Genomic DNA, 26,217 nt, shown 5'->3' with positions numbered 1-26,217 from the left:
CAGAGAGGGAGAGATTAAATCTACCTGGTGTCCCCTGGCTTGCTATTGTGAGAGTTGTCTCGACGCTTCTAGTTTCTGTCTGAGAGTTTCCCCTCGCGCCGCTGCAGGCAGGTATTTCACCTGAGGGCAGCTGTGTGGGTGGAGCTAAAGGAGGTCAGAGGTCAGCGTGAGATAACAATGATGCATGCTCAAAGCTCCCCCACCCTCTTCTTCACCAGGTAATGACAGATCTAATGTTGGTTGAGGGGTTAAGAGAAACAGATGCCAGTGCCTTTTTTTTTTAAAGTGAAACATCTCTGTGTCTCCCCTTTTTCTCCAGTTTGAAGATGTGAACGAGTCGAATGTGAGCAGAAAGTTAACTTCATCCCCATGAGGAGGCCATGCTGCAAGAAGAAGAAAAAACTACGAGCGTGCAGATTTTAAATTTGTTTTCTTAAATCTACTCACACAGCACTTGTGGTAATTCTACACAACAAAAATTACTTTTCAAAAGAGGATGTTGGTGTATATCTATGAAACATTTATAATGATTCATTTGGTCGGTAGATATATTAAGTTTTTTGTTTTTTTTCTTTAATTCTCCAACCCAGGGCAGTGAGGCCAAAAAAAGGACTTTTCAGACATTTCCGTGAGATTGAGGAGGCAGGGGGCAGGAGGTAGGAAGCAGGGGGCAGGAGGTAGGAGGCAGGAGGTAGGAGGCAGGAGGTAGGAGGCAGGAGGCAGGAGGCAGGAGGTAGGAGGTAGGAGGCAGGAGGTAGGAGGCAGGAGGCAGGAGGCAGGAGGTAGGAAGCAGGGGGCAGGAGGTAGGAGGCAGGGGGCAGGAGGTAGGAGGCAGGAGGTAGGAGGCAGGAGGTAGGAGGCAGGAGGCAGGAGGTAGGAGGTAGGAGGCAGGAGGTAGGAGGCAGGAGGTAGGAAGCAGGGGGCAGGAGGTAGGAGGCAGGGGGCAGGAGGTAGGAGGCAGGAGGTAGGAGGCAGGAGGTAGGAGGCAGGAGGCAGGAGGTAGGAGGTAGGAGGCAGGAGGTAGGAGGCAGGAGGCAGGAGGCAGGAGGAAGGAGGTAGGAGGTAGGAGGTAGGAGGTAGGAGGCAGGAGGTAGGAGGCAGGAGGCAGGAGGTAGGAGGCAGGGGGCAGGAGGCAGGAGGTAGGGGGCATGAGGCAGGAGGTAGGTGGTAGGAGGCAGGAGGCAGGAGGTAGGAGGTAGGAGGTAGGAGGCAGGAGGTAGGAGGTAGGAGGCAGGAGGCAGGGGGCAGGAGGCAGGAGGTAGGTGGTAGGAGGCAGGAGGTAGGAGGTAGGGGGCAGGAGGCAGGAGGTAGGTGGTAGGAGGCAGGAGGAAGGGGAAAGGAGGAAGGAGGAAGGAGGAAGGAGGAAGGAGGCAGGAGGCAGGAGGAAGGAGGAAGGAGGAAGGAGGAAGGAGGCAGGAGGCAGGAGGTAGGAGGAAGGAGGAAGGAGGCAGGCTAAGGTTCCTGAGTCCAACATGTCCCGCTCGGCATCGTGCTTTTTTGAATTGTATTTGTTCTCCGCTCCTAGGTTCATTCAGCCGTTTGTTTTTCTTTCCTGCCAATAATAAAATCTTCAAAGATGTTTCTTAAAATGTTTTTTATTTTCTTCCCAGCACTGTAATTTTCAACAAACTAAGTGTGCAGGTGTGTGTATTATATAATTACTGACTGTATCAGTCGGTTGGCATGAGTTCTGCCTCTTCATCTTTACGAGGCTCACAAATCAATATTCTTACATGTGATGGGTTTCTTCTCCTTGGCTCTGATCTCACTGTCTATTCTTTATAACTAGTTCTTTTTACTTTTCTCATCTGTGGCCCTTTTATTTCTGTATTTACGTGCCAATGGTGGAAGATGATGATGTGAAATTCAAATTTTGACCCGAGGTCGGCTCTTTGCGGAAAAAGTCAGAGGAACAACAAAGTTGTTACAAATCATCCTGCGGGGGCCATGAATGTCTTCATCAGATTTAATGTCATTTAAAACCAATAAAATAAAAACGTTTCACTCAACAACAGATGTGATCGTTCTGGTGGTGAAAAAACAAGAAGTCTGGTGATCTCTATAGAGATTAGTATTTATCATCTGGGGCCTGTGAATGCCTGAATATATATATAATTATCTTTTTGCCAATTCCTGGTGAGATATTGAAGATAATTGGAGGCTGTGACCCGCAGGTGCAGCAACATGAAACATCAGAGGATCACTAGCATCATTAGAGTGTATCCTCTGGGGAACATGCTTGTTAGGAATTCCATGGCCATGCATCCAATGGTTGTGGAATAGTTGTTTAACGGAAAATAAAAGTCAACCTCAGAGTGACACTAGCGGAACAGTGAGGTCATCATCGCTGAAGTCAGTGTCAACTGCCCGAGCTTGAATTTGAGTAAAGAAATTGAGCAACTGAGGTTAAAACGATTTGGTCATACTTGGGAGTTTGCGCCATAAATCATTCTTAATTAAGGCGGTGTCTCATCACTGCATATTCCGATTAATGCTTGGAAATAAAAGCTTGAACACGTAAAGGAACAACATTGTTTTTTTTAAATGTCTTTGAGGTGTGGCTGCGAGCTTGCCAAACTGCTGTGTTGCCTGGATGGAAACTAGTGTCTCTTGGTGACAGACGAGGTTCATCAGACATTCCCTCAGTTGTTCGAAGAGATCAAAGTGTAACCTACTGTAAGTCACACATCAAGTCGGTTAATTAGTCAAGAGCAAACACACTGACAGCTCTGTTTCAAAAAACATCAAAGTCGTTTACGGGAATTCTGTCTCGGAGATAATGAGTGTCATTATCCAAGATGGTGTTGTAATTGCAAGTATTGTCAGCGACAATAACAATGTGATATAATTTATAAAAAAATGTATGAAGAAGGAAAATGATTTCCATCCTGTCAACAGGCTCTATTATAATTTTGTCGACTTTTTGAAATGGGTAACAATCAACTTCATCAAACCCCCAGAGATTTTCATTTTGTGACTTTTTATTCCCGGGTTTTCCTTAAATTCTTATAATTATCCTCCCCGTTATATGCATTGTAAATTAGCATTTAACTGCACTGGAACACGGGGGAAACCTCGCCGGCGCTGCACGTCTCCTCGCTGCAGGATAAACACAGTTGCACAACAAGTTTTTCTTGGTTTTATTGCTGTTGAGAGACGAGCTTCCAACGCTTCCAGATGAAAGTGTCTTTGTCTTGGCAAACGCCTCCAAAGACTTTCAGCCCGACAAGTTTCGCTTCGTGTCAATCGAATTCAGCCAGGACGTATCATCGGGCGAAATGCTTGGCAACTCCAAGGAGCCAAAACAAAACAAAACGTCCTTCCAGTGTGGAACACCCTGCGAGCCTCTTCGCATGTTCCGCACTGGAAGGACATTCCGCGGAAGCTTTGAACAAAATTAGTATTTTTATATTAGCTGCAGACGCCCAAAATAACGCAGCATAAAGCAGCGCTATTGCTAATATTTGCGTAGTCTTCTCAACGCTTGACTGAATCATGCAACTTTTCATTCAAATCTTTCGATTCGCCATCACTATTGAACTTTCGACTTGAGCTTATCATCGTCCGTCGTCTCTTTTGTAAAACTAAAAACTAGGGTGTCTTAATTATATTTTTTTGCTCTGGCTTGCATCTGGTGAACCTACTTGGCCACAGGCCCCACGAGAAAACACCTCACACCTCATTAGAAATACAGTACTACACCTCATTGCTGAGCCAGACAACATTGAGGCTCCTCTGCCCGACACAATGCATCAGCGCCGAACTGCCCTGCAGTACAGAGAACCACTTCGATTCATAATCAATGGAAGGAGGAGGAATACGGAGGACACCCAGTTCGAGTTGGTTGTTGTAGGAAAGTTTTAGATTTTAAGAGTCTGCAGTCTGCAGGGCAAGGCTGATCCGCTACACAGGAACTGGCCTTCAATAAATAACAGAGCTCGTGACATGTCTATGCTTAGCTGAGCGTTTAGTGGCCTCGGAAGGAAAAGGGCCCCGAAACCAGTGTCCATTGTTGCAGGACATACATGGAAATGTCAATTTGTACAGTAGATGATGTGCCTTGACAGTTGAAGTGTTTAGATAACTCCACCACATGATAGCTGCTTCCACGAGGGATTTTGCGAAGATCAACAAATGTCGTGACCTACCCTGTGATCCACGTTGTCATGAGAGCGTGTTTCTGGCCTCGAGTGACCCGCCTGGCAGTGTGCACTTCGCCAGGGTGTGTCACCCCTCACCGGGGGTGGCATGACCCCAGATGACAGGGAGCCCAGCTGGATGACAGACTTGACCGTTGGCAGGCTCCAGGTGCCTCAGCCAGCGGCCACCAGCCACTCGACATCAAGCGTAAGCAGAAAAGTAGACAAAACGAAGGCACAGACAAAACAAAAAAGCCAGACGAAAGGAAAACAGAGACCACTGTTGCCCTTTCTCTGGCACACCACAGTGTTTTTCGGCCTTTTGTCGCCAGCGGCAGACTGAGAACACAGAGCATCGGCATTTTCTCACTTGGGAGCTGAAAGCATTCAAATGCGGCATGTCGACAACAGGCACCGCCAGAAGGTGAGGCACCACGTGGCGATTGTGGTTCCACAATGGATGAGACGGAGCGTTCGTGTCTGAAAGCGCCACGGTATCCCTGCAGGGAGAAACCGTCTCCACTGAGCACAGGCATGTCTTCGTGACACTGGCTCACAGCGAACCTCGACTCCTTTTGTTGCATTACAAGGCTTTGAATAACTTTCAATTCCCAAACAGAAAAGGGATCGCTCATGTAAGACAGCATCTGATACGGGCGAATCTCTCAGCCGTCAGAAATGGGCCACATGTCACAAGGATGGGTTACATGCTGTGAAGTACCGGATCCCAGACAAAAACAAGGCTGAACCAGCACACGGCAAGCCCATCTGGAACAAAGGCTGGCCTAATTTTCACTGGAGATAAGAGACGAGCCCTGCGACAAACAGAGACGGTGTGGGCCGCCCTCTCCTCCCGGTCCACAAAGGTTCGGGACGATCGCCTAGACACGCAGAGCCAAAATCGACATTTGTCTGAAATAGGTCAGTCAAAAGTCTAATGTGATGCACACAACCTACTAGACACAATCATTCACATGCACACAAACACACACAAAAAAAAGTACCATGGATACACACAGGCCATCCAGCCAACAGGCATTATTAGTTAGGTTAATGGATACTGAGCCTTTCAAACAGCAGGCTTCAGTAAAGCACGCCACGGAGACACGATAATGGTGGGGTAGCTCGAGGGGCTGGGAGGATCTCAAAACCTGGTTGCACCTTCATTTATTTTGCACTTCACACTGTCTGATAACTACAGTCCTCGAGTTTACCTCAAGTTCAAATCCTGTATATTATCCTTTAGGCTTAAAGTTTACAGCGTGTAATATATAATAAGAACTTGTTCACAGAAATTGAATATGTTGTCCATAACTATGTGTTCACATATGTATAATCACCTGCAACAAAGAACCAATGTTTTTCCGTCAACTCTGAACGAGTTAAATATAGTTACGTGAGGTGGACCCGACCTCCGTCTGAGTCGCCATGTTTGCTACGTTGTGTTGAATACGGTTGTTGCACAGAACGGTCCAGAATACGTCGCGTTCACACAGAAACCGGAAATGCAATCAGTGGTGCGCCACCACAAAGTGTCCCCTGTCGGGTGCTCAGTTGGTTCGGGTTTGCAACTTTACCACCACATGGTGCCAAAAAATTATAAAAATTACACACTGGGGCTTTGACTTTACTTAGGTTGGACTTTGTCAGACACAGAGATAATAGAGGAATGATACAGTAGAGGTTAATTTCATGAGAAAAGCGAATGTAATTCGTGACTGAAGAGGCCGAAGAGAAGTTTCAAAATACAAGCGCTTGTAGACTGGATTTGTGAACCTGTAGAAAACAATGTGAGAACTTGTAGAAGTCGATTTGAAGTCGAAAAAAAAAAATTCACATATGTGTAAATTGATATTTACATGAATATATTGGCAGCTGCAAACTTGTAATCTCAACATACAGGTTCAAATGTTTTCTACAAGTTCTCACATTGTTTTCTAAAGGTTCACAAATCCAGTCTACAAGCGCTTGCATTTTGCAACATTTTTACCTTCATAAGGCTGAAGTGAATTATTGAATCTATTTTCCGTTAAAAAGTATATTTGAGTTCTGCTTGGCTAAATTTCAGCGGCAGACTTTAACTTTTACATTCTTATAGTTACTAAATATACGCAACAACAATTCTGACTGTAATCTGCCTCGCAAAGTGAAGCACACATCAAATATGAAATATTTGCAGGAAATTACAATATGTGAACCTCGTCTAGAGGAAATCCTGACCTTTTGGCTTTGTTTTCAACAGCAGCGTGTTTAAAAAGAGAAGTGGGCGGGTAAAAGTACTGGGATTAAACCAGGCGGCTCTTTGTACATGTGTGCCAGACTGCTAGAGAAGATACACAGAAGCACAAAATCCCCTAAAGCAAACATTCTCACATTCATCCAGGAGTCAGAGGACAGGGTCGAGGACTTTCTCACGTCCACATGTGAACAGCACGTACAAATACATCCAACAGGTAGATGCATATAGTCACTAACATTAAAAAAAACAGCATGTCAATACAGGCTACTAAGCCAAAGGGGGAACTTTATGGACACACACACACACACACACACACACACACACACAGGCAGTGATTGACAGCTCGCATTAAAGCGAGGACAGGCCCGGGCACGGCTGGAGGAGGGCTGATGGGAGGCAATTAGAGGCATTTTTTAGATGGTAATAGCTGTGTACAAGGCATACAGTCTATAAAAGCTATTCACAGCGCGCAAGCAGATGAGCATAGCAATGAAAATCACTGGTCCGTGTGCCCGTGATATGGCCCCGAGGGCATGGAAGGGCAGAGAAGGCGGATATAGAGAGAGAGAGAGAGGCAGAAAGAATGATAAAGGAGTGGCGATGATTGCTTACTCTGGCACGAAGGGATGTCACAGTATCTCCAGTAGATCCCGTCTTCGTTATCAGCGATGTAGCACCAAGGCTGGACGTCCCCATCTGGATTCCTGCCGACAGAGAGAGGCGTGAAAGTTAGCCAGGGTAAATCTTGCATGCCACGGGTGTGGCACTGTGGGACGACGACCCCTAGGGCCCAAGTGTGTTTTCTAAGTAATTGTCTTGACATAAATAAAAAATTGACTGAATACATTGCTTGAGAGACTGAACTATTTATTTTAAAAAAATAGTGGAGGTTCTCTGAGGGCCCTCTCGGCCCTTAGCATCACGACTCAGCATGAGAATCTGTCAGCTGATCTACCGACCGGTGACTTCGTCATGTCGTCCCTCAAGAAAGTGAAGTCTGGGTCCCAGAAGAGGAAAGAGAGGAAAATCTAACCAAGGAGAAACAACTGTTAATTTCTTTCAAAAGAAAGGTGAGCTAGCTATTAGCAAACTCCTACTACGGCAGCTAGCTAGTAGCTACCTAGCTGAGATCGACACAGCTGCTATTGCTAGCTAGCTAGCTAACTGTAACTTTTACTAGCTGAATACAGTAGGAGTTAGCTAGCTAGTTAATATTAGAACACACACACACACACACACACACACACACACACACACACACACACACACACACACACACACACACACACACAGTATCATAAGTTTATCAGCATCATAGCTGTGGGGGCCCCACAGAGACTGCTCATGTATAGGGCCCAGAATTTGGTGCTACACCCCTGCCTGCAGCCAAAATTGAGCTTTTCAAAAATGGAAATGCTTTTGGCCTTATCTTATTGTGGATGTATTTTTAAAAAAAAGGGTCTGTTGGGGGAGGTGACGGAGGTCACGAAGAAAGACAAGGTAGAGGAAGGTCGGAGGGCGTAAGGAAGGAAAGAAGGGACGATGGCAGGGATGTGAAAACAGCAACACAAAGACCGTCCATCAACTGAAAACCCCGCTGTCGAGAGCCCAATACTACTACTACTAAATAATGCTTCAGAGGGAGATTATCTTGGGCTGTGTCAATCATTCTCAGCAGCCCCCCGCTGGCGCTTGTTGGTTAAGCCTCTTCCTCTGCGCTATGTGAAGGCTTGACCGTGCGTGTCAGTCAAGGGCCAGTCCAAAGGGGTCTTTGATGGGGGGATGGGGGGTGGGGGGGGGGGGGGTGGTTGGAGGTTAAGGCTCTTTTGTTCTGGGCCAGATACAAACCCCCGAACAAAAAAAAAAACAGAATGAGTTATGGGGCCATAGCTTTTGTCTGGGCCTCTTTTGAAACTCATCAAGGCACTTTTAACACAACGTATAAGGCTGATAGGCCCCTTGGCGTTTTCTACTTCACGACCGAAAGCAATAAAGACTGGGGGTCGAAGACGGAAGGAAAGAAAAAAACTAAAATCTTGGTGCAGGCTCCCATATCTCCGGGGTGCAACTTTTTTTGCAAATCACGACCATTATGGGAACTCTCTAAATTTCTGATAAATGAAATCAAATCACTTAGTATTCCGAGGGGAGGGGGTCGCGATGGTGCTATTTCAGCTCTTTAAGCTCTATTTCAGTATGACCGTGAACTGTAAAAAAACAAAAACACTCACCTTGTTGACTCAAAAAAAGCCTTCTAAGATGACACTGCTATTTTTTTTTGTTTTGTTCTTCAGCCCCGACCGTGATGCCAGAGACCTTTTCTCTCTGACACACCCCATTGTAGCATCTTGAAATAGCCCTACGGCGCTACACGATCCCGTTTCACCTTTTGTCCGCAAAGTTGTGAAGGGCGTTTCCATTCCTTTTCTTCTCCTATCAAAAAACACTATCCTGAGTTTCCTCCTCTCTTTTCACCCTGAGAATGAGGTATTGACAAAGATGTCGTTGTAAAGCCCTTTTTTTTTTTCTGGGTTGAACTCAAGTTTAAGTGCCTCAGAGCTTCGCACTCTCAACGTCTGACAAACAGTTAGTGGACTTGTTTTTTTTGGAACAGCCTTTTGCCGATGGGGACGTGTGAATAATCTAGTAACATTTGATTATTTATTCTTTATTCTATCATTCTGCCATCAAAACAACCACAAATGTGTGGGTTTTTTTTTCCCATGCTCACAAAAAACCAGCCCTGTTTCTCAGAAGGTTTCAACAGCGTATCATGAGCACAGACCTGTTTGTGGCTCCACCCAGAGCGGAAGGCAGACACCTGTTTGTTTAGCCCGAGGCCGCTGCTGAAATAGTTGAAAAGAGCAAAAACTGGGTCCGACCACCAAAAGATTGGATTATGTGCCCTTTCTGCGGCTCTCTCTCCCCCGTCTCTTTTTTCATGCCTGTCAACGTGTAATGGGCCCATTTGAAATAAGACTCCCCAGAACTCATCTATAGCCACTTATGTAATTTACTGCACTCTCTTAATCAGCCCCCGAGGAGGCAGACATGAATTACAACAATCAGCTTTAAAAAAAAAGAAAGAAAAAAGAAAGAAATCTCTGTAATGTAGATCACTCGTCCCATGTCTGACCCACCGACATCTTTGATCGGTAAATGATGTGGTGTGTGTGCCCCGTCTGAGCTTTCTGCCTAACCCCAGCCGTTTAGTTTTATCTCTCTCTTTCTCTCTCTCACACACACACACACACACACACACACACACACACACACGCACACCAACATCTGCACACACCCTTTAAGCAGAAGCATGTACAAATCACCCACAGGGCGACGGTGAACAGGCCACATGATTGAGAAATCACCCTGCCCCAGGTACCAGTGTGTGTGTGTGTGTGTGTGTGTGTGTGTGTGTGTGGAGTGAGGTTGGTACAGAAGTTGGAAAGCAGAAAACTTCAGTTTAGCTGGGGTGCCACAGAGCAGATAAGAGCAGACCTCGATGAAGGGAAATCCATTCGTTAAACCCGGCGGCAGAGGAAAACGTATACACATATATTTATATAAATATATATACGAGTGCGTCAGAGGTGGCCCCCCTGGCTCCGAGCAGAAGAGCCGGTTGGAACACTCCCATACCCAGAGGTAGATCTCTGAAGATGTTTGGACACCTAATTGGCACGATTACGCTGATTGACTCACTCCGCTCGCAGAGAGCCACACACTTTTGGTACAGGGCCAATTACAGCCACACTGCGTTTTTCCGCCTCACAGGCCCTCCGCTTCTTGCATTCGGAGGCGAGTGTGTGTGGCTCACATCTGAGCGCTGGGGGAAAAACAGCTGTCGCTGGCTGGCTGTTCAAAAGGTTTCCTTTAATAACCATTTTCCATGTACCTTAATGAGTAAACTTACGAGCCTCTTTAAAATACCTGGCACGGATAAGCTACGTATAAAGAAAAATCGTGAAAATTCTTTACTATCAAACCACGTGCGCAAATGCTGGGAATGACATGCTTCCAGTTGTACAGTCCAGTCTTTTGTTTTGTTAAACTGGTGGACAGTAAAAAAGATATATCAGCATCAGTTGGCCCCTTGGAGCAAACGCGCAAGCAGATCATCTTGGGAACGTGAAAGCACGCGCTGCTTTGTTTGGAAACGACGCCAACGTAACGCTTCCAGGACCAGAGGCGTGTACAACGTGATTTGCGTATTGCGCTCAGGGATAGCCGTGAACACCACGCACACGTCGTTATTCTTATGACGCTACTGTCTACTATGTTTGGATTCTGCGGCGACCATGTGCAGTTGGTAGCCCTGCAGCGTAGTGGCCGGGTCGCGCAATTGGACGGCACACGGACGCCACCCACAGAACCTCCGATAAAAAAGCCTCTTCGATGGTGAGATTTCTGTCTCTCCAACCCCGACGTGGAAAGTATGAAACTAGCCGTTGTGTTGACGCCTGTCCCGCCATGCCTGCGCTGCCTTTCTGTGTTTGTACCTGAAGCGGAATAAAGAACCAAACACATCCCGTCTTGAACATGCCGTATGAAAGGGGCCTAAAGAAACGGCTGAAACCGCAAACGGGACCGGTGCAATTTCCACCCAACACGAACGTGGTTTGGGTTTAAAATAGTCCAGAGTCGAGCGGAAAGCGTCGAACAACAGCGGCTGCAGTTGTTTTAAGGAAAAACAAATATACCGTGATACCGTTACCATCCGTAATTCCGATTGGCCCTGGGCCCCTAGTAGACATGTCAAAATAGACAAAAGCTAAACTTCCTGTCGTTTCGCGGAACTGCGATGAGGAAAAATGCTGATTGGAAAGTGGTGGCGAGGGGCCTGTCTGGATCGGGGGTTTGAGGTCAACAGCAGATCACAGTCTGGCAATTTACTGCCGGAGAGAAGACTCTTTAATTGACTTGGATGATTTAGCATGCAAACCGCTGCCTGCTGCTGCTGCTGCTGCATGAATGCATGTATTGAGGACGAGGGGCCCGATATGTATAGTCTACTGTCCATTGTTGATCCCTCACGGGTCACTCTGTGCAAAATACGCGGCCGTGTCATGTGAGCCTCCGTTCCCTAATATCTCTAAAAGGGTCGATTTCACCTAAACCTATTAGTATCCAGCCATGTTTGGTTTTTTGGTGCCCAAGGTTTAAGATTTAAATCTGTTTTCTGAGACTCTCTTCCACCGCCACAATACGACAGAGACGAATGGAATTTTCATTCGCAGTGCTTCAGAGCATTGGGACTTTTATTTTTTCGTCCGCAAGCGTAATCTTTCCAGAAAAACAATCCCCGGCACTTTGGATAATCCACAGAAGTCCCGGTCAGCGGTTTGTCTTTGAAACTCCAGCAGACGGCGTTTCCAACGATAACGTTGACACGGAGGACTGAGGATTACTATCCCCAGTTAGCGGGGCCACTGTCTACGGGAAGAGAGGACAACATTGACTTGAATCGAGGTGGGAGGAATTATTTCAGGTGCCCTTGCTTCCCACGGGGAATGTTTCGTGCAGTGCGGAGCATAAAACTATCTACTATGAAATCAACAACAAAAAAAGAAGGAACGAGTGGTTTCTTGGAGAAAGAATCCAAGGTACGAGCCTGTGTACATAAAAAAAATCTGGGGCGTTTGCAACTGGGTAGTTAAACCAGGCCGCTGCCTGGGGCCGCGACCTGAGACCCCGAGAACGGCTGATTACAAGTAAGTTAGTCCACAGCAACGACAACTTTGTGAAAATCCCCTTTAATTCTATGATTCGCCTTTGTACGGGAGACTGCAACGACACCATGGCTGGACGTCTCCTGCCGAGGCCCTGGTTCGATATCGGGCCCACCAGGCCCCTTTTGGCCGAGGGCACCCGAAGTCCCTTGAGACGCTAAAATTTGAGGGCATGAAGTTAACTAGGAGTTAATTCACTCAGCCAATCCATCAAAAAGTCGGGCGACGTGTGCTACAATCTGCGGTGGAAGTTTGAGACTCTCTCAATGCACGGAACTGGATCTGACTTCTCTTCTGCGATGACTATGACGACGACGGCGCCACACAGTGCGTCTCCTCGCGGGACACCTCTATTAACCTGCTCAATTGACCAGAAGCAGCGGCAGCAGCGGCAGCACGGGGACTGCGATTCGGTCGTCGAGCGGCTGGACAAGTGGGCTGCAGTCTTCCCCCTTGACCTCGGATTTGCACCTGACATCACGGAGACGCAATTACAATCAACGCGGGGACACTATTCACTCTGGCATTTCCATTATCTCATCTGTGTTCAGGAAAAGCATTAGAAGCCATAGTGGACTCTCATAAATTCTACAGTACACACACACACACACACACAGGCACACACACACCTGCATATAAATAGCCAGGGAATGGCTGGCGGAGCTATTCAACCGCCCGCCGAACTGCTGTGCGTGACACACTCTGAACTAATGCACCGGGCACAGGCTCCAACATCAGCCTATAACAGCAGATTAGAGGGAGGAATAAGCGAAATGGGAGTCGGAACTTCGATGAGTGCGATGTTGTTCTTATGAAAAGGGTCAGAGAGGAACGTAAGAACTGGGAAAGACAAAAAGGGACGTGGTTTAAATGTGAGTGCGGCGTACGACCGCAAAAGTTGAGGCCTGAGCTCGACACCAGACTTGAGAGTAGATCATTTACTTCCACTCCGAGATATGAAATGAGTTCGAAATGAATCTCAGCTGAGACACGAGAGCTCTTGTCCTTGAGGCTTTGTGCTCTTTCTCTTTTTCTCTCTCTTTTTCTTTTTTTTCCAGGGGGAATAATGTGACATTTCCCTCTGCCCAGTTTCTCCCAGTTTTCACTGGGCTATTTTATAGCAGGCTATAAAGATGAAATGTGTGTGTGTGTGGGGGGTGTGTGTGTGTGTGTGTGTGTGTGTGTGGGGGGGGGGCTGTTAGGCCTCTCTCTCGCGACCTAAATCACCAGCGCGAAAAAGGAAAAAAAGCTCAGTGATCATGGGACGGGGAAGTGAGTTTGTAATCCTCCACTCCTCAACATCTGATACACGATGCGTTCATAGAGTCGAGTGTTCAAGTTGAGAACGCGGTGATTCTTCCCGCTCTGCATTTTCCACCTGTGCATCCGGCCGCAGCTCTCAGCTCATAAAACCACAGCTTTTGCCTCGGGGGGGGGGGGGGGGGGGGGGGGGGGGTCAGACATGCCAACACTGCTCGGGCTCTCCTCTTTACCCCCTCCCCACCTCTCACTTTCATGCTGTTATCACCGCCCTGTTGTCTGAGAACGATACCGCCGAGAATTCCATCCAGAAAAGTTTAAGCCTCAGACGAAAGACAAACAGAGATAGGACAAAGTGTGTGTGTGTGTGTGTGTGGGGGGGGTAAGGGAGAGAGTGCGACTGAGGGCTAAAGGTGGTTAACGAAATATTGAAAAGGGAATTTGAATTGCAAAATGCACTCCATGTAGATGCGGGTGATTTGCCACCCAAATTGTGCGACAACCTCGCCGGCAGTTCTCCACATAGACAAAAATAATTCCATCAAACAAATCACACACATCTCACATCTCACACAAAACACTCTGCCCAGCGGACACGTACATGCTAAACACGCGTGCACACAGCAGCGCTCACGCGTGACGGCCGCGCGGACAAAAAGTCTTGACCTCGTGCAGACATGCCACGAAGTGGCCGCTTGCTGACTGGCGACTGTTTGGCGAGTTTGGTTCTGTTTCTTATGGTTTGGCGATCTGGGCCAAGCCACTGTTCTGGCCGTCTTGGTGAATTTGAGCTGACTCACGAAACAGTGTGGCTCCCTGCAAATACACAAATTGTACACGGACTTGGGAGTGTGACTGATGGTTAGAAATGGTTTCACTGGACACAACCCCCCCCCTCTCCACGAAACCACCGCGTCCCTTTGCATCCCAGGGATGAGGGATGCAGATTCGCCTCCACAGACTCATCAGGTGTGTGTGTGTCCCCGTCGTGACAAGGCTGAACTCTCTGTGTGGGTGTCGCCAGTCAAATATTCACCAGGCAGATCTCTGAACAGGTCCCGTGTGCTCGAAGCCTTCGCGAAAAAAAAACGACCCAGGTTCTAAATTATAAGGGGAAGTCACATGTCTTGTCTGGGAAGTTCAAAAGCTCTGTCAAACATCGCAATTTCAGAAAGACAGATTTTAAACGTGCGAGTCTAAACATTTTTCTTTTTAACATCAGCCTCACACTGCGAGCATGTTTTTGTGGAAGATCTACTGAATATCCAGCGCTGATTCAAATGAACTCTCACCCATATAGTTTTATGCATGGGCAGTTTGATTTGCTCTCAGGAATGAATGTGCCAGAAGAAAATGTGCGGTAAAAAGCAGCGCTGTATGAATATGTGTGTGTGTGTGTGTGTGTGTGTGTGTGTGTGTGTGTGTGTGAGACGGGTGGATGTGACTATAAAAGCTCTATATAAATACAGTCCGCATCAAAGCTTATTGTCTTGCTCCTCGAACCCACAGAGAATGTATGGGTCATGAGGATATTAACAGAGATTAAAACTCAGGTAACAGTTGGTTTTTCTCGACTTCTGGAGTGGTCGTTTTTTGGTACGACATTTTAAAAAACGATGAAGAGGAGCGACTCGCCTGCAGTAGTTGTGGCTGCCCAAGCCGCCCTCTCCGTTGGGGTATTTGAGGGTGTTGTACGGGTGCTGGAAGGTCTCATTCCAGAAGAGACAGGGCTTCCCGCCGTGGAGGCTGGTCTGGTTCTGGAGGCCCCTGTAGTCCTCGCCGTTGGCCGTGTAACACTCTGTGAGCAGAAGAAGGGAATGGAAGAGGGTTGAAGGAGAATGGGATTAGACGTCTAGGAAAAAGAGGGAAATCTAGAAGAGCTTAGAGAACATAGGCATGTTAAAGGCAGCCACATATGCTGCGGTGCTTTATGGAGGAATCTGGATTCTGTGAAATACTCTAGTGTTTTAATTTGGAGTTTGGAATGTTCCTAGACCATAAGTTTGGAATAACTGTCTTCTTTGCCCAGGCACAATTCATTTTCAAGCTCCGGCCAAACGTGTTACGGCAACATCAGTCGCTGCATTGTTCCAATTAATGTCAACACACATGGAACACGGCGGGGGGGGGGGCATGCCCCTCAGATATACAACAAAAGCAAACATGGCTTGAATTTCCAGGAAACGGACGACAACCATATGGCCCAAGTCAGAGAGAGAGAGAGAGAGAGGGAGAGGAAGAATGAGAACGAGAGAGAGCCGGGTTCCCAACAGAGGCGAGCTTCTCTTCCCCGAAAAGAGGGAATTCAAATAAACAATGGCTGATGGGAGCCTGATGAGCCATCATCAGCGCTCATCGCACTGGACCTCAGGGCAGGGGGGCCGGGGGGAGGGGGGGGGGGGGGGGGGGGGGGGGGGGGGGGATGCTGCTCCTGTCAAGAGATTTTAACAGCTGCAACCGAATTCTTCTTTTAAATGTATCACAAACAGAAATATTAATTAATTGTGGCATCGTTATGATGACTCGTAGTTGCTACGGATACTCATATATATATATATATATATATATATATATGTATAGCTCACATAACACACCCCAGTTCTAACGTTGAGCAAGAGCAGAGCACATGAAAGTATTGAGACTATTTTACATCATAACCTGTCAATCAGAAACCCCCCCCCCCCCCCCCCCCCCAAAAAAACCCCCCCAATACTCTTACTCAATACGCTTGTTTGGCCCGTCTCCACAGCGTCTAGTTGCTATGTGCGCGGTTAGCCAATGACCGGCCCCTCTCATCAAGTCAAGCTGTCTGGGCCGAGCATGAGCTAATGCACTGCAATATGACAGTCATCACACCCCTCGGTGAACCAGCTGTGCTCCGAGGCGCTCTTCTCATTTTCTTCTTCCGAGTTCGGGGTTCCCCAACTTCCTCCCCCCCTCCCTCTATTGCTATCATCTTATGATCCCGCTCAACTCTCTCTCTCTCTCGCTCTCACTCTCGACCCTTTCCTCCTCTTCTGCTTTTGACTTTTCTGTCATCCCCTTTCAACTCATGTACAAGCAGACACCTCTGTTTGGCGGGATTGCTTCGTCTCTCGGAGCCTCGCGGCGCAACTGCAGTGGTCTGTTGCCAGGTCCGTCCCCCAGGGGGCGACCTCTGTCGGTCGCTCCACAGGTATAGTGAAGATCATGAGCAACGTCGATAATTCAACGTTGGGAGGAAATGTTTTCTCATTTGTGGAGCTCAGTCATCCCGCAAATCAATGTTGCGTTTCCTGCTTACGTTAGTCCCAGCTCCGACGTTGTTTAGTCATTTCAAAAGATACTTTTTACGAATGCAAGTCAGTTGCCATGGAAACATGCAATCTACCACCGCAAAATGCACATGCTAACACTTAGCGTAAATCAGGGGCCCGGGCCGCTCTGTGTCGGCCAAAGTCGCGTTTAATTAAAGCATTTTTTCGGCTACGATGCTCAGTCAGGCTTACCAGCCATACATCGTGTGGCTGACAGGAGTTCAACGGCGGCAACGGGGAGCCACGGGGGTGTCGGGTTCCTGCAATTATGATGCCCCTCCATTGTCTGTAAAAGGGCTCCCCGCTCTCTTTAGCAAATTAATACCACCTTCGCCACGCAAGGGGATCAACCAGCGGGGTCGTAAATCCCCCTCGAGAGTGGCTGAGGGCTGAACGCGGCGCCATAAAGTTGGAAAAACAGCTTAACGGCGTTACAACAGGGGTCGCGCCTCCTCCCACCCTTGGGAGGGGCGGACGACGCCCAGGGGACAGGTGAGGCGTGTTAAATAATGCACATGTGTGTAGAAGAGGGTGTTCTGATACCAAGGTAGGGTTCAAGAGGGATGGCATTTGGATATGCGTTGTATAAAAAATGATTCATACTAATCTGTGTAGACGGGACTCGACCATGATGAATTTTCAGTGCATTTACATTTTTTTTTTCCTGGTTTGCCGCCAGCCACGGCAACAGCAAGAGAGAGGGAGAGAGAGGGAAACACTGCTACCGAGAGTTTGGCAGCGGCACAAGCACAATCATGAGTCACTGCTCCCCAAAAGCAATCACGACTGTTAGTGCCCCAGTCAGAGAGGATAACATCAGGCAGGGACAGGGCAAACCGACTGCATCCCAAATGAGCTCACATCCTTCAAATATCTTCCCCCCTCAGAAAGAACGAGTATTAAAATGACTGAACTTGGCAGCGCGCGACGCCGCTCAACGCACTGTGTCAAAAATGAAAGAAAGAAAAGGGGCGGATGACTTTGTGAACGTCTCCTCGCCTCCTTCGGGAAACTTTGCTCTGGAGTTTCAGGATCCGCGGCGACCTGCACATGGTCGGCTTGGAACAAGGCCGTCGCTGGCGACCGTCCCGCCCTGCCGCGGCCAAGTTAGCTTTCCAGGATGAGATGGTAAATACATGGCAGCGTTTTTGCCACCAGGAGGAGGATGGGGAGGAGGAGGAGGAGGTGTTCCGTGCGGTTTCAAGGCACCATTTGCTTGTGGCGGGAATGGGAAGTAGCAGATCTGCAAGGACTCAGAGATAAGTGAGGCCATCGTAAAAGATGAATGGGCCATTTAAGAGCCCTGTGGACCGCCACACATCTATTACGCTAAAGAGAAAATTTAACGCTGGGACGTTTGGATATGGGCATTTTATCCTTGTCCTGTGACAGAGGAAGAGCTCATCCGCTGATTGGACCATCACCACTTCCACACCCCTCCGAACACGCCCCCCCCCCCCCCCCCCCCCCCCCCCCCCCCCCCCCCCCCCCCCCCCCCCCCCCCCCCCCCCCCCCCATTCCTTGTCACCAAGCAACTGTTGCGCTCTCGTCACACGGGGGAAAGCGGGCTTTCGTGTGGTTTCATCATAGGCCATGATGGGAAACAGAACCACCACCGCATGAAAGACCGGGAGAAAAGGGGGGGTGGGGGGGGGGTAGAAGCCTCGTATAAAATACATGCAGATCTACAAATAGAAAAAGTCCGGGAAAAGAAGGGAAGAAGGAGAGGACTCGCCCTTGACCGAGCCCTGCGCTCGCAGAACACTGCACCGCCCGGGCGGCGGGAGATGAAAAAGGGAAGAAAAAAAACAGAACAGCAGAGGATGGATGAGAGAGACCTAATCGCCCTGTCATTATATTTGTTGGGATTTGTGGCTAATGATTTCCACATTGCAACTTCAAATGCACTTGATGCTCCGAGGAAAAACGGGGCGAGGGGATGGGGGGCGGGCGGTGTACAGTATGTGCTGGCTGGGGCCTGGTCACGTGACGGCGGGAACATAAACAACATGAACCCCTCAAGCCGACAAACAAATGGTTTCTCTGAAACGCGTTGCCAGGTCACACAAGAGCTCCTATTTGTTGTGTTTTCCCGCGAGGGATGAAACGCAGTGATAATTACAGACGACTGCTTCCCTCGCGGAGGGCTGACATGAAGAGCTTCCTTCCATCGTTATTATACGCTTCCAGCTTTCGGGGGACGGCGACGCAGACGTGGTGCGTGAGCGATCCTTCCACTATTACAAATTGACACTGAGCGAGTTTTTTTATTTTTAACGACAGGAACATAAATGCACAGCGCGACACGCCTAGAACCGGAAGTTTTGAGAGGATCTCAGAGTACAAAGCCCAAAATGACAGACGATATGTTTCCCCTCCAAAGTGTCCTGGTAACCATTAGGGCTGTAATGTCGGTGTAGTAAGAGCAGAGGCCAGGGCCGGGCCAAACCGGGCCAGATGTAGCGGGTTACAGAGTTCTTTTCTGGGAGGGGGGGGGGGGGTGCAGCTGGCTGCAACACAAGTCTGGTTTCCCTTCTCCCCCAACAGCATCCATTTCCACATCAAAACCGCATCAGACTTCAGAGAATCGCGGGAAGACTGCTTCACATTTCTCCTCCACGTCTCACAGATAGCTATGGATTCAGTGAGGCTCTTGTTAATGGAACCGGCCATTGCCACGGAGAAGCCGGCGACCGCTCACTTGGCAGCTGGTGGGCCACACCTTGCGTCCTCTGATCTCTCAGCTGCCTTTTTTTTTGTTTTCAAAAGAAGCACCCTCATGCCAGAGGGGGTCAGTGAAAGTGTTGCCTCCAGCGCGATGAGAACGGATGCCTCTAAATCTGCGAGACGGCGACTTCTCAATGGGACTTGACACTCCTCCTCCTCTTCACTTCATGGGCTTGTCATAGGTTGTGGCCCCGGATCAGCAGGCCATAAACCAAAAAAGACCTCATTCACTCCCAAAATAGCTTCCATCACCACCATTCTCCCTGCGAGAAAACCCTCCACTGCCCCGCCCCCTGAGTTCCCCACCGCAGTGGCCGCAGCTTCACAAGGCCGCTGCCCTGCCAGAGAGTCGCTGGGTAGCACCTATAAAACACGGCCCCATCTCGTTCTAGCGTGGCCCCTCTATTATTTGGGCTCGGTAAATGAAAAGGGTCTGATCTTCTGGAGCCAGCGGTGGGCTTCACGAGCTGCCAAAATCCCCTCTTTTTGATGGCGCAAAAAAACGGAAACCATCCGAGTTTTTTGGGGTTGTTATTTTTTTTTGTTGCCACAAGCTTCTCTCTCTGGACCCAAATTTACGTGTTGTGTCACTAGCGATTTTGCGGAAATCAATCAGCGGACATACTGACGCAGATAAAAACATCCAGAGAGGTTGAGACGATATCTGACAGCGCGGGGAGCTTTTGGCTTAGTTGGTGGACAAGGATGGAGCGGGATTGGTACGGTTTGGAGTTTTGCTTGGCAGACGCTCAGGGAGGGAGACTGATGGGCTGCAGGCGCTTCACATCGACGTAAAGGACATCCAGGCACTTGCTGAAACCGCTGGCAGAAAAAAGAAGGGACGACTAAGGGACCTGCCAGCCAGCCTGACATGAGGGGCGGACGGGGTGTCGTGTTCAATTACCACCCTCTGGCAACCTCTTCACGGTTTCTTCAAGTCGTGCAACTCGACATCTGCCAAAAAACGAGGCCGTATTTCCAAACAAGATTGCAAAAGCTTGTTCGCCTCGAGCGCTACATCCTCGGTTCTCGTAACACACGCAACTCTCTACTACGACGGGGTGGGGTGGGGTGGGGGGGGGCCGGGGGGGTTAAAGGGGTTAAACAAACAAAAGGGGGGAATCTCCTGCATGCTCAACGCACGCCACTGAACCTGCTCTAAACCAACTCTGACACCAGAGTAAACAAGACTTGAGAGAGGGGAGCGGGCGGCAGAGGAGCCCAGATGAGCCCAAGGGGGGCGGGGGGGGGGGCGCTCGGTTCAGAAGCTTTCCGGGGTGCACAAATTAGCGCCTTCGGGGAATCGATCCGTCTTAGATTAAAGCCCAAACTGCGAATCAGAGCAGAGCGTTCGAGAATTCAGCGAAAAGGATTGTGACAGACGGAGCGACGGCACGGGGGGGAAGGCAGAATTAAGCAGAAAAGAAAGAAGAGAGGGGAAAACAGAGCGGCACACACACACACACACACACACACACACACACACACACACACACACCCTCACACACAGAGTGAGTCAGGGTGGGACAAAGACCGTTTTTATGATCCTGCAGATTGTTAACCCGGCCTCTAATTTTCTCCGTCTTGTGCGTAGCAAGCAATGAAGTTGAAGTGAACACTTTGTTTTTGTCACGTTTCCCCGCGTTATAGACGTGGCCCCAGGTTTGTAAAATTAACAGCCATCACACACACACACACACACAAACACACACACACACACACACACACACACATTCTCACACACACACACACACACACACACACACACACACACACATTTTGCATCCCTAACAAGAGAAGGTCTGACTTTGAAAAGTACCGCTCTCATTCCACAGGGGCTCTGTGGCGCAGCTGCGCGCTGGGGCCCCTTCAACCAGCAAACACAACTGCCCGGGCTTTGGAGGAAGGAAAGAAGAAAAAAAAAATGTGTCTGGCTAATGCGTGTGTCTTCTGCGAGGGAAAGAAAACAACACATCTCCATATGGGCTTCACGCAGCGCGCGGCCTTTTGATAACCGGCGGCTCTGTGGCGTGCGATACCAGACGTGACGGCTCACACTGTCGCTAATGGCACGCAGGGGTTTTAAAGGGTTGCTCGACTCTTCCCTTTTTGTTTTCCCCGTATGTGAACGGTAAAACGAGCCCTCCGACGACAAACAAACTCAGTGACAGGACATGTATTAATCTGCGCTCCTGCCCACATCATTCCAGCTTTTCCTTTTTTTTTTTTTTTATTATTCTCCCTCACCCCTCCTCTCATAAACCCCCCCCCCCCCCCTCCCACACCCCGCACCCCCTCCCTCCTCCCACCAAGATGCATTTACAGTAAGAATGGAAGGGAGCAATTTTCATCAGCAGAGCAGCCGCAGTATTTCTAAGATGAATCCAATGTGGAGGGAAGACACGCACACGCGCGCGCGTGCACACACACACACGTGCACACACGTCCAAATATGCACACAGGCCTCCTTTGTTCCCCCGGTGGTATGGGGCCGCCGGTGTCATTGTGGCGATACCATTCTCACCCACTCATCACTGTGCTGTACAGTGAGTGTGTGAGCTAACGTGTGTGTGTGTGTGTGTGTGTGTGTTTAGGCGCACACGTCTGTCATTTCCCACGACGTTCCAAACCTGCCATGTAGGCTGGTGGAGGATGATTTCCACGATTCATACTTCTCCAATGATAATATTTAGATTCATATCGTGATGGAGTTCAGGTCCACATATGTGTGTGTGTGTGTGTGTGTGTGTGTGTGTGTGTGTGTGTATATAGGCTGGCTGCCACCACCACAGCATGTGAAAGAAAGGTGAGCCATGGAAAAAAAAAACGAAAAGAAAAACAGAAGAAGAGAAGGGATTGTTGCTAAACACACCTGTTTTCGATCGTGCTGTTTGTGCTCAGGTTAGCTGGTATCTGAGGAATGTAAATTATACGTGGTTTCGTTCGGTCTGAAGCTCCGTCAGTGCTGTTGCAGCGGATTGAGTGTATAACTCTTACACCCCCCCCCCCCCCCCCCCCCCCCCCCCCCCCCCCCCCCCCCCCCCCCCCCCCCCCTCCGTGCACCTCCTCTGTCTCTTCCCTCTCTCCCTCAGACGTCCCGTGTGATTACAGGGTCCCGGGAAGATGAAGTGACTTGGATAAATAAAGGTCTCGGGTCGAGGGGGAGGGATGATGTGACCTGCAATGCTAATGTGGAAAGAAAAACTAAAAACTAAAAAAGCCGCCGCACCAGATCAACAGCTCAGCTCTTGTTGCCGTCGCCTCTTCTCGACAGAAGGATGCCGCATCTCTTTCTCTAGGTGTCTTCCATGTAGAGTGAATCACAATGACATCAGGGGCCATTGAGCAGCGCGGCGGAATAGCTGCTCTAAGAGGACGTGATTTTCAAAGGTTAATAGTTGTCAGGATGTGAACATTATGTCAGTCGACTGCAAAACCCTCCATCCTGAATTTCTTCCTCCAGCGAGGGCGCAGGTGCTGCTCACAATCTTTTGGGGGTGGGGGGGTGGGGGGTTTTCGCAGAACTTTTTCGACAGCATCCAACTTTCCACTGGCTGCGCTGCTCTCCTCTGCTGCCGTTTTGGAGGACGGTTTTACACTTTGTCCCTGCAGCTTTGATGAGTTATTTCCTATTGTGGATTTCCTGCCAGGAGTCAAAAGGTGACACCAGAATCTAATTTGGCGAATGAGTAAATCAGTGGCATTTCATCAAGGCCGGGGGGGCCGGCTCTCCTCTGCTTCAGCCTCAACTCACATCTGTCTCCTGCTTGCAGTAGTTGCATATGTATACTGACAACGTCACTGTTGATATCTGTCAAATTAAGAGGAGGAGTATACAGGTATAGGTCATTGGAAACGGCAGATTTTGAACGTTTTTAATCTCACCTGCGCAATGTGCCCGTTTGCTGTGATTTAAGGACGGAGTAACAACTATTTTCCCTATTAATTACTGTACGCTGCGGATTATATCCTCCATCGATCAATTATTATACACTGTAAAATGTCAATATTTTTGTGACTCCTTGTTCTTGTCTGACAAACAGTCCAAAACACAAAGACATTTATTCTATAATGACATAAAACAAACCCCCAAAATATCTGAAATGTCATCCTCCGACAGTCAATGCCGGTTCTCTGGGGTTTATACCCCTTAATGTCTATTTTAACAAAACTCAAACTCAAACTTAAAAAAACTCAATATGTCTGTACTGTATGTGTGTCTCTATGTTCTCTACAATCCGACCACCAAGGTCACGTTAGCCTGGGAATCCTGGGCCTTTATTATGCAGCTTTGAGGCCCCTTCCCAGTAATTGTTCCCTTCAGAAGTGGAACAACATGGTTACTGGAAATTGGGCTTAAGTCGATCAAATGTCTGAGTGAGGCTTAGAGCCATGTGTTGTGATTAAACGTAACTAAAGCGGACTGTTTGGGCGGATTTGGTCCGCCCTCCGGGCAGCGCTGGGGATTAGATGGACACGGAGGGGTCAGCATCAAAAGAGCAGTTACGGACGCGGACCGAAAGAATTTCTATGGTTTCATCAACTTTTGCTTCTCGCTCGCTCGCAGTGGTGGATTAACACGGCCCATGTGTGGAGCACAAACATGCACCCATCTGCATCCAATGAATCTCCAGCATGCTCATTTGGAGCGAGTGGCAAACACATCAGAAAAGAGCGAAGAAAAAAAAAAAAGGCCCCAGTATATTTGTTTTGTCTGTCTTGTAAACTACAGACGGAGGCATTGGTCTGTTTCCCTCGGCGTTCCTTGGCATGTTTAGATATTTTTTCTTTTACACTTGAAATCCATACACGCTGTGGAGATATTCTTTGCCCCAATCGCCTGCCACATTTTGGTTTTGGAACAATCCGCGATTGCATATTCTGGATTGCATTCCCTTGTTTCTTAATTTTCTAATATTTCTTCTCATTTTTTTAAAATCGTCTTGCCTGAGCGCCCTGGTCAGACCACTGAAAGAGCCCACATTTCCACCGTTTCAAATCGCGAGAGGCCGCCAGATAAACTGCAACCGAGCGCACTTCAACGGAATGAGCTGCCACAGAGGGGGACCGCAACATTCAGACCCCTCTTTAACCAGCTACGTCTCCGGTTCCTGATCTTGACGAGGAAAGTGATCCTCTTTCGCTGTGGTTCGTGCGGCTGTGGGAAGAGCAGCAAAACCAGGAACCAGATGGCCCCGGTAAAAAGACAGGGGGGCATCCCAATGGCCTCCCCGAGAAAGGGGATCCGTTACGGAGGATCCATTGAGGGCCAGCAGATTCTGTTTCATGGCACCGGCCGAGTGTGACCACACCTCCGGCGGTGCTGGTCAAGGGCTGGTGCCACATAGGCTGCAGCAGACCCGGCCTGTTTTGTGTTCACCTTGGGGAGCTGCGTTCACCTTCAATGCAGGACAGACAACTGAATCAGGGCCTCTCGGTGACTTGGGTTTCATCCCCTCAGTTCAAGCCTCTTACAAAGGGCCTGGCGTTGCAATGGGATATCAGTGGCTCCGCGGCTTCGGGGGACAAAGCTTTGTTTGTGCCCGAGATGTTCCTGTGCACTTGTAAAGTCGGGTCTCTGGACTGTTTAAGCTCGGTTAACTGTCCCCAAGGTATCGCCGCTCGAGGTAATGGATGTCAATTTCCATATTCTTTTGAAAGAAAGGCCGACCGCATGGAAACACGTTGTCCAACTTTTGCTGTGCACTCTCTCATCCGTAGCACTTCATCCAGACCACATTTCACCGTCACGGCATCTTAGCTCTGTCCACTGGCTTTGTTCCTTTGTTTGCGATCCACTTAGCTTCGTCTGCTCCCTTCACTTGTCCAAATGTTTGCTCTGTCCACTTAGCCATGTCCACTTGCTTGTCCTTGTCAAATCAGTCTCGTCTGTAGGCGTTTCCGGCGAGGAGCAAAAGGCGACAATTTGCCTCTTCGGCCGCAAACTGCTGCAACTGGACACAAACCAGACCCCGGGGCTCAGCAGCAGAATTGCTCTCCATTTATTTAAAGTGGTTGCCATTTCCCTACCGCAGAGGAGTACAGACCTCAGTGGCCCTGGCCCAACCATAACGGCAGTATAAAAAGAACTGAAGTTCGTCGGACAGGTCATGTCTCATACGGCAGCAATTCAATATCCTCCTGTCATGTTGTCGGTTACGCTTCTCAAAACTCAGAATTGCATGTGACACCACAAAAATACATGGTTGCTTTGGAACTCGGCCCGGGGAGATTTTTTTTGTTGCCCCCAACCAATCACCGGCGGGATGTTTGGAACACGTCGCTTGTTTGAATCAAAGGAAGAATAACAGCTAATTTACCTCAATCAGACTACGTCAAAAGATGTATTAATAGTGTGTTCGAAAGGAGAAACACGGAGACGGGAAGCCAGAGTGGTTTCCACCGCAACAAATCAAGCCATAGTCTAATAGTTTGTTCCTGTCCTCTTTGAAACGAGGAAACAATTCACCAGCCAACGAGTGTTTTCAGGGAGCAGCAAGGCAGCACTTCCCTTTACCGACAAACCCGGTGCCGACAACGCTCTGTTTGGATTTCACGTCGCTCTGTAAATCCATCGTTGAGGCCCAAACTTTTATTTTCATGTATCAGCCACTTTCTGCCTGGGGCCTTAAGACCTCCTATGAAATAATTCCAGTCTCTGCGAATTAAATTGAGTTTTGATAATGAAAACAGTTGTTTGTTTGGGAGTTAATAGAATTCATAGAGGAACACAGGGCTCTACGGTATTTCATTGCTGTTCTCCGAGTATTGGATTTTCCCCCTGGCCCTCCAGTGGGTTTCCAGCTGATGGGCTCACAGAGAGAGAG

General features: G+C 48.7%; 1 protein-coding gene across 2 annotated transcripts in view; it reads right to left on the bottom strand.

Annotated features, from left to right (window-relative positions):
• Positions 1-26,217, bottom strand: part of kremen1 (kringle containing transmembrane protein 1) — a 54,157-nt gene that overhangs the window by 19,693 nt on the left and 8,247 nt on the right. For both annotated transcript variants that reach the window (XM_047329283.1, XM_035640854.2), the window contains exons 2-3: positions 15,003-15,165; positions 6,991-7,082 (exon numbers count right to left, since the gene is read on the bottom strand). In XM_047329283.1, coding sequence (XP_047185239.1) covers positions 6,991-7,082; positions 15,003-15,165 — 255 coding nt within the window. The remainder of the gene's footprint in view (positions 1-6,990; positions 7,083-15,002; positions 15,166-26,217) is intronic.

Source organism: Scophthalmus maximus, chromosome 19 (genome assembly GCF_022379125.1).
Source record: "Scophthalmus maximus strain ysfricsl-2021 chromosome 19, ASM2237912v1, whole genome shotgun sequence".
Lineage (NCBI taxonomy): Eukaryota > Metazoa > Chordata > Actinopteri > Pleuronectiformes > Scophthalmidae > Scophthalmus > Scophthalmus maximus.
Note: the sequence above shows the minus strand (reverse complement) of the source record. Positions and strands in the feature narration are given on the sequence as shown.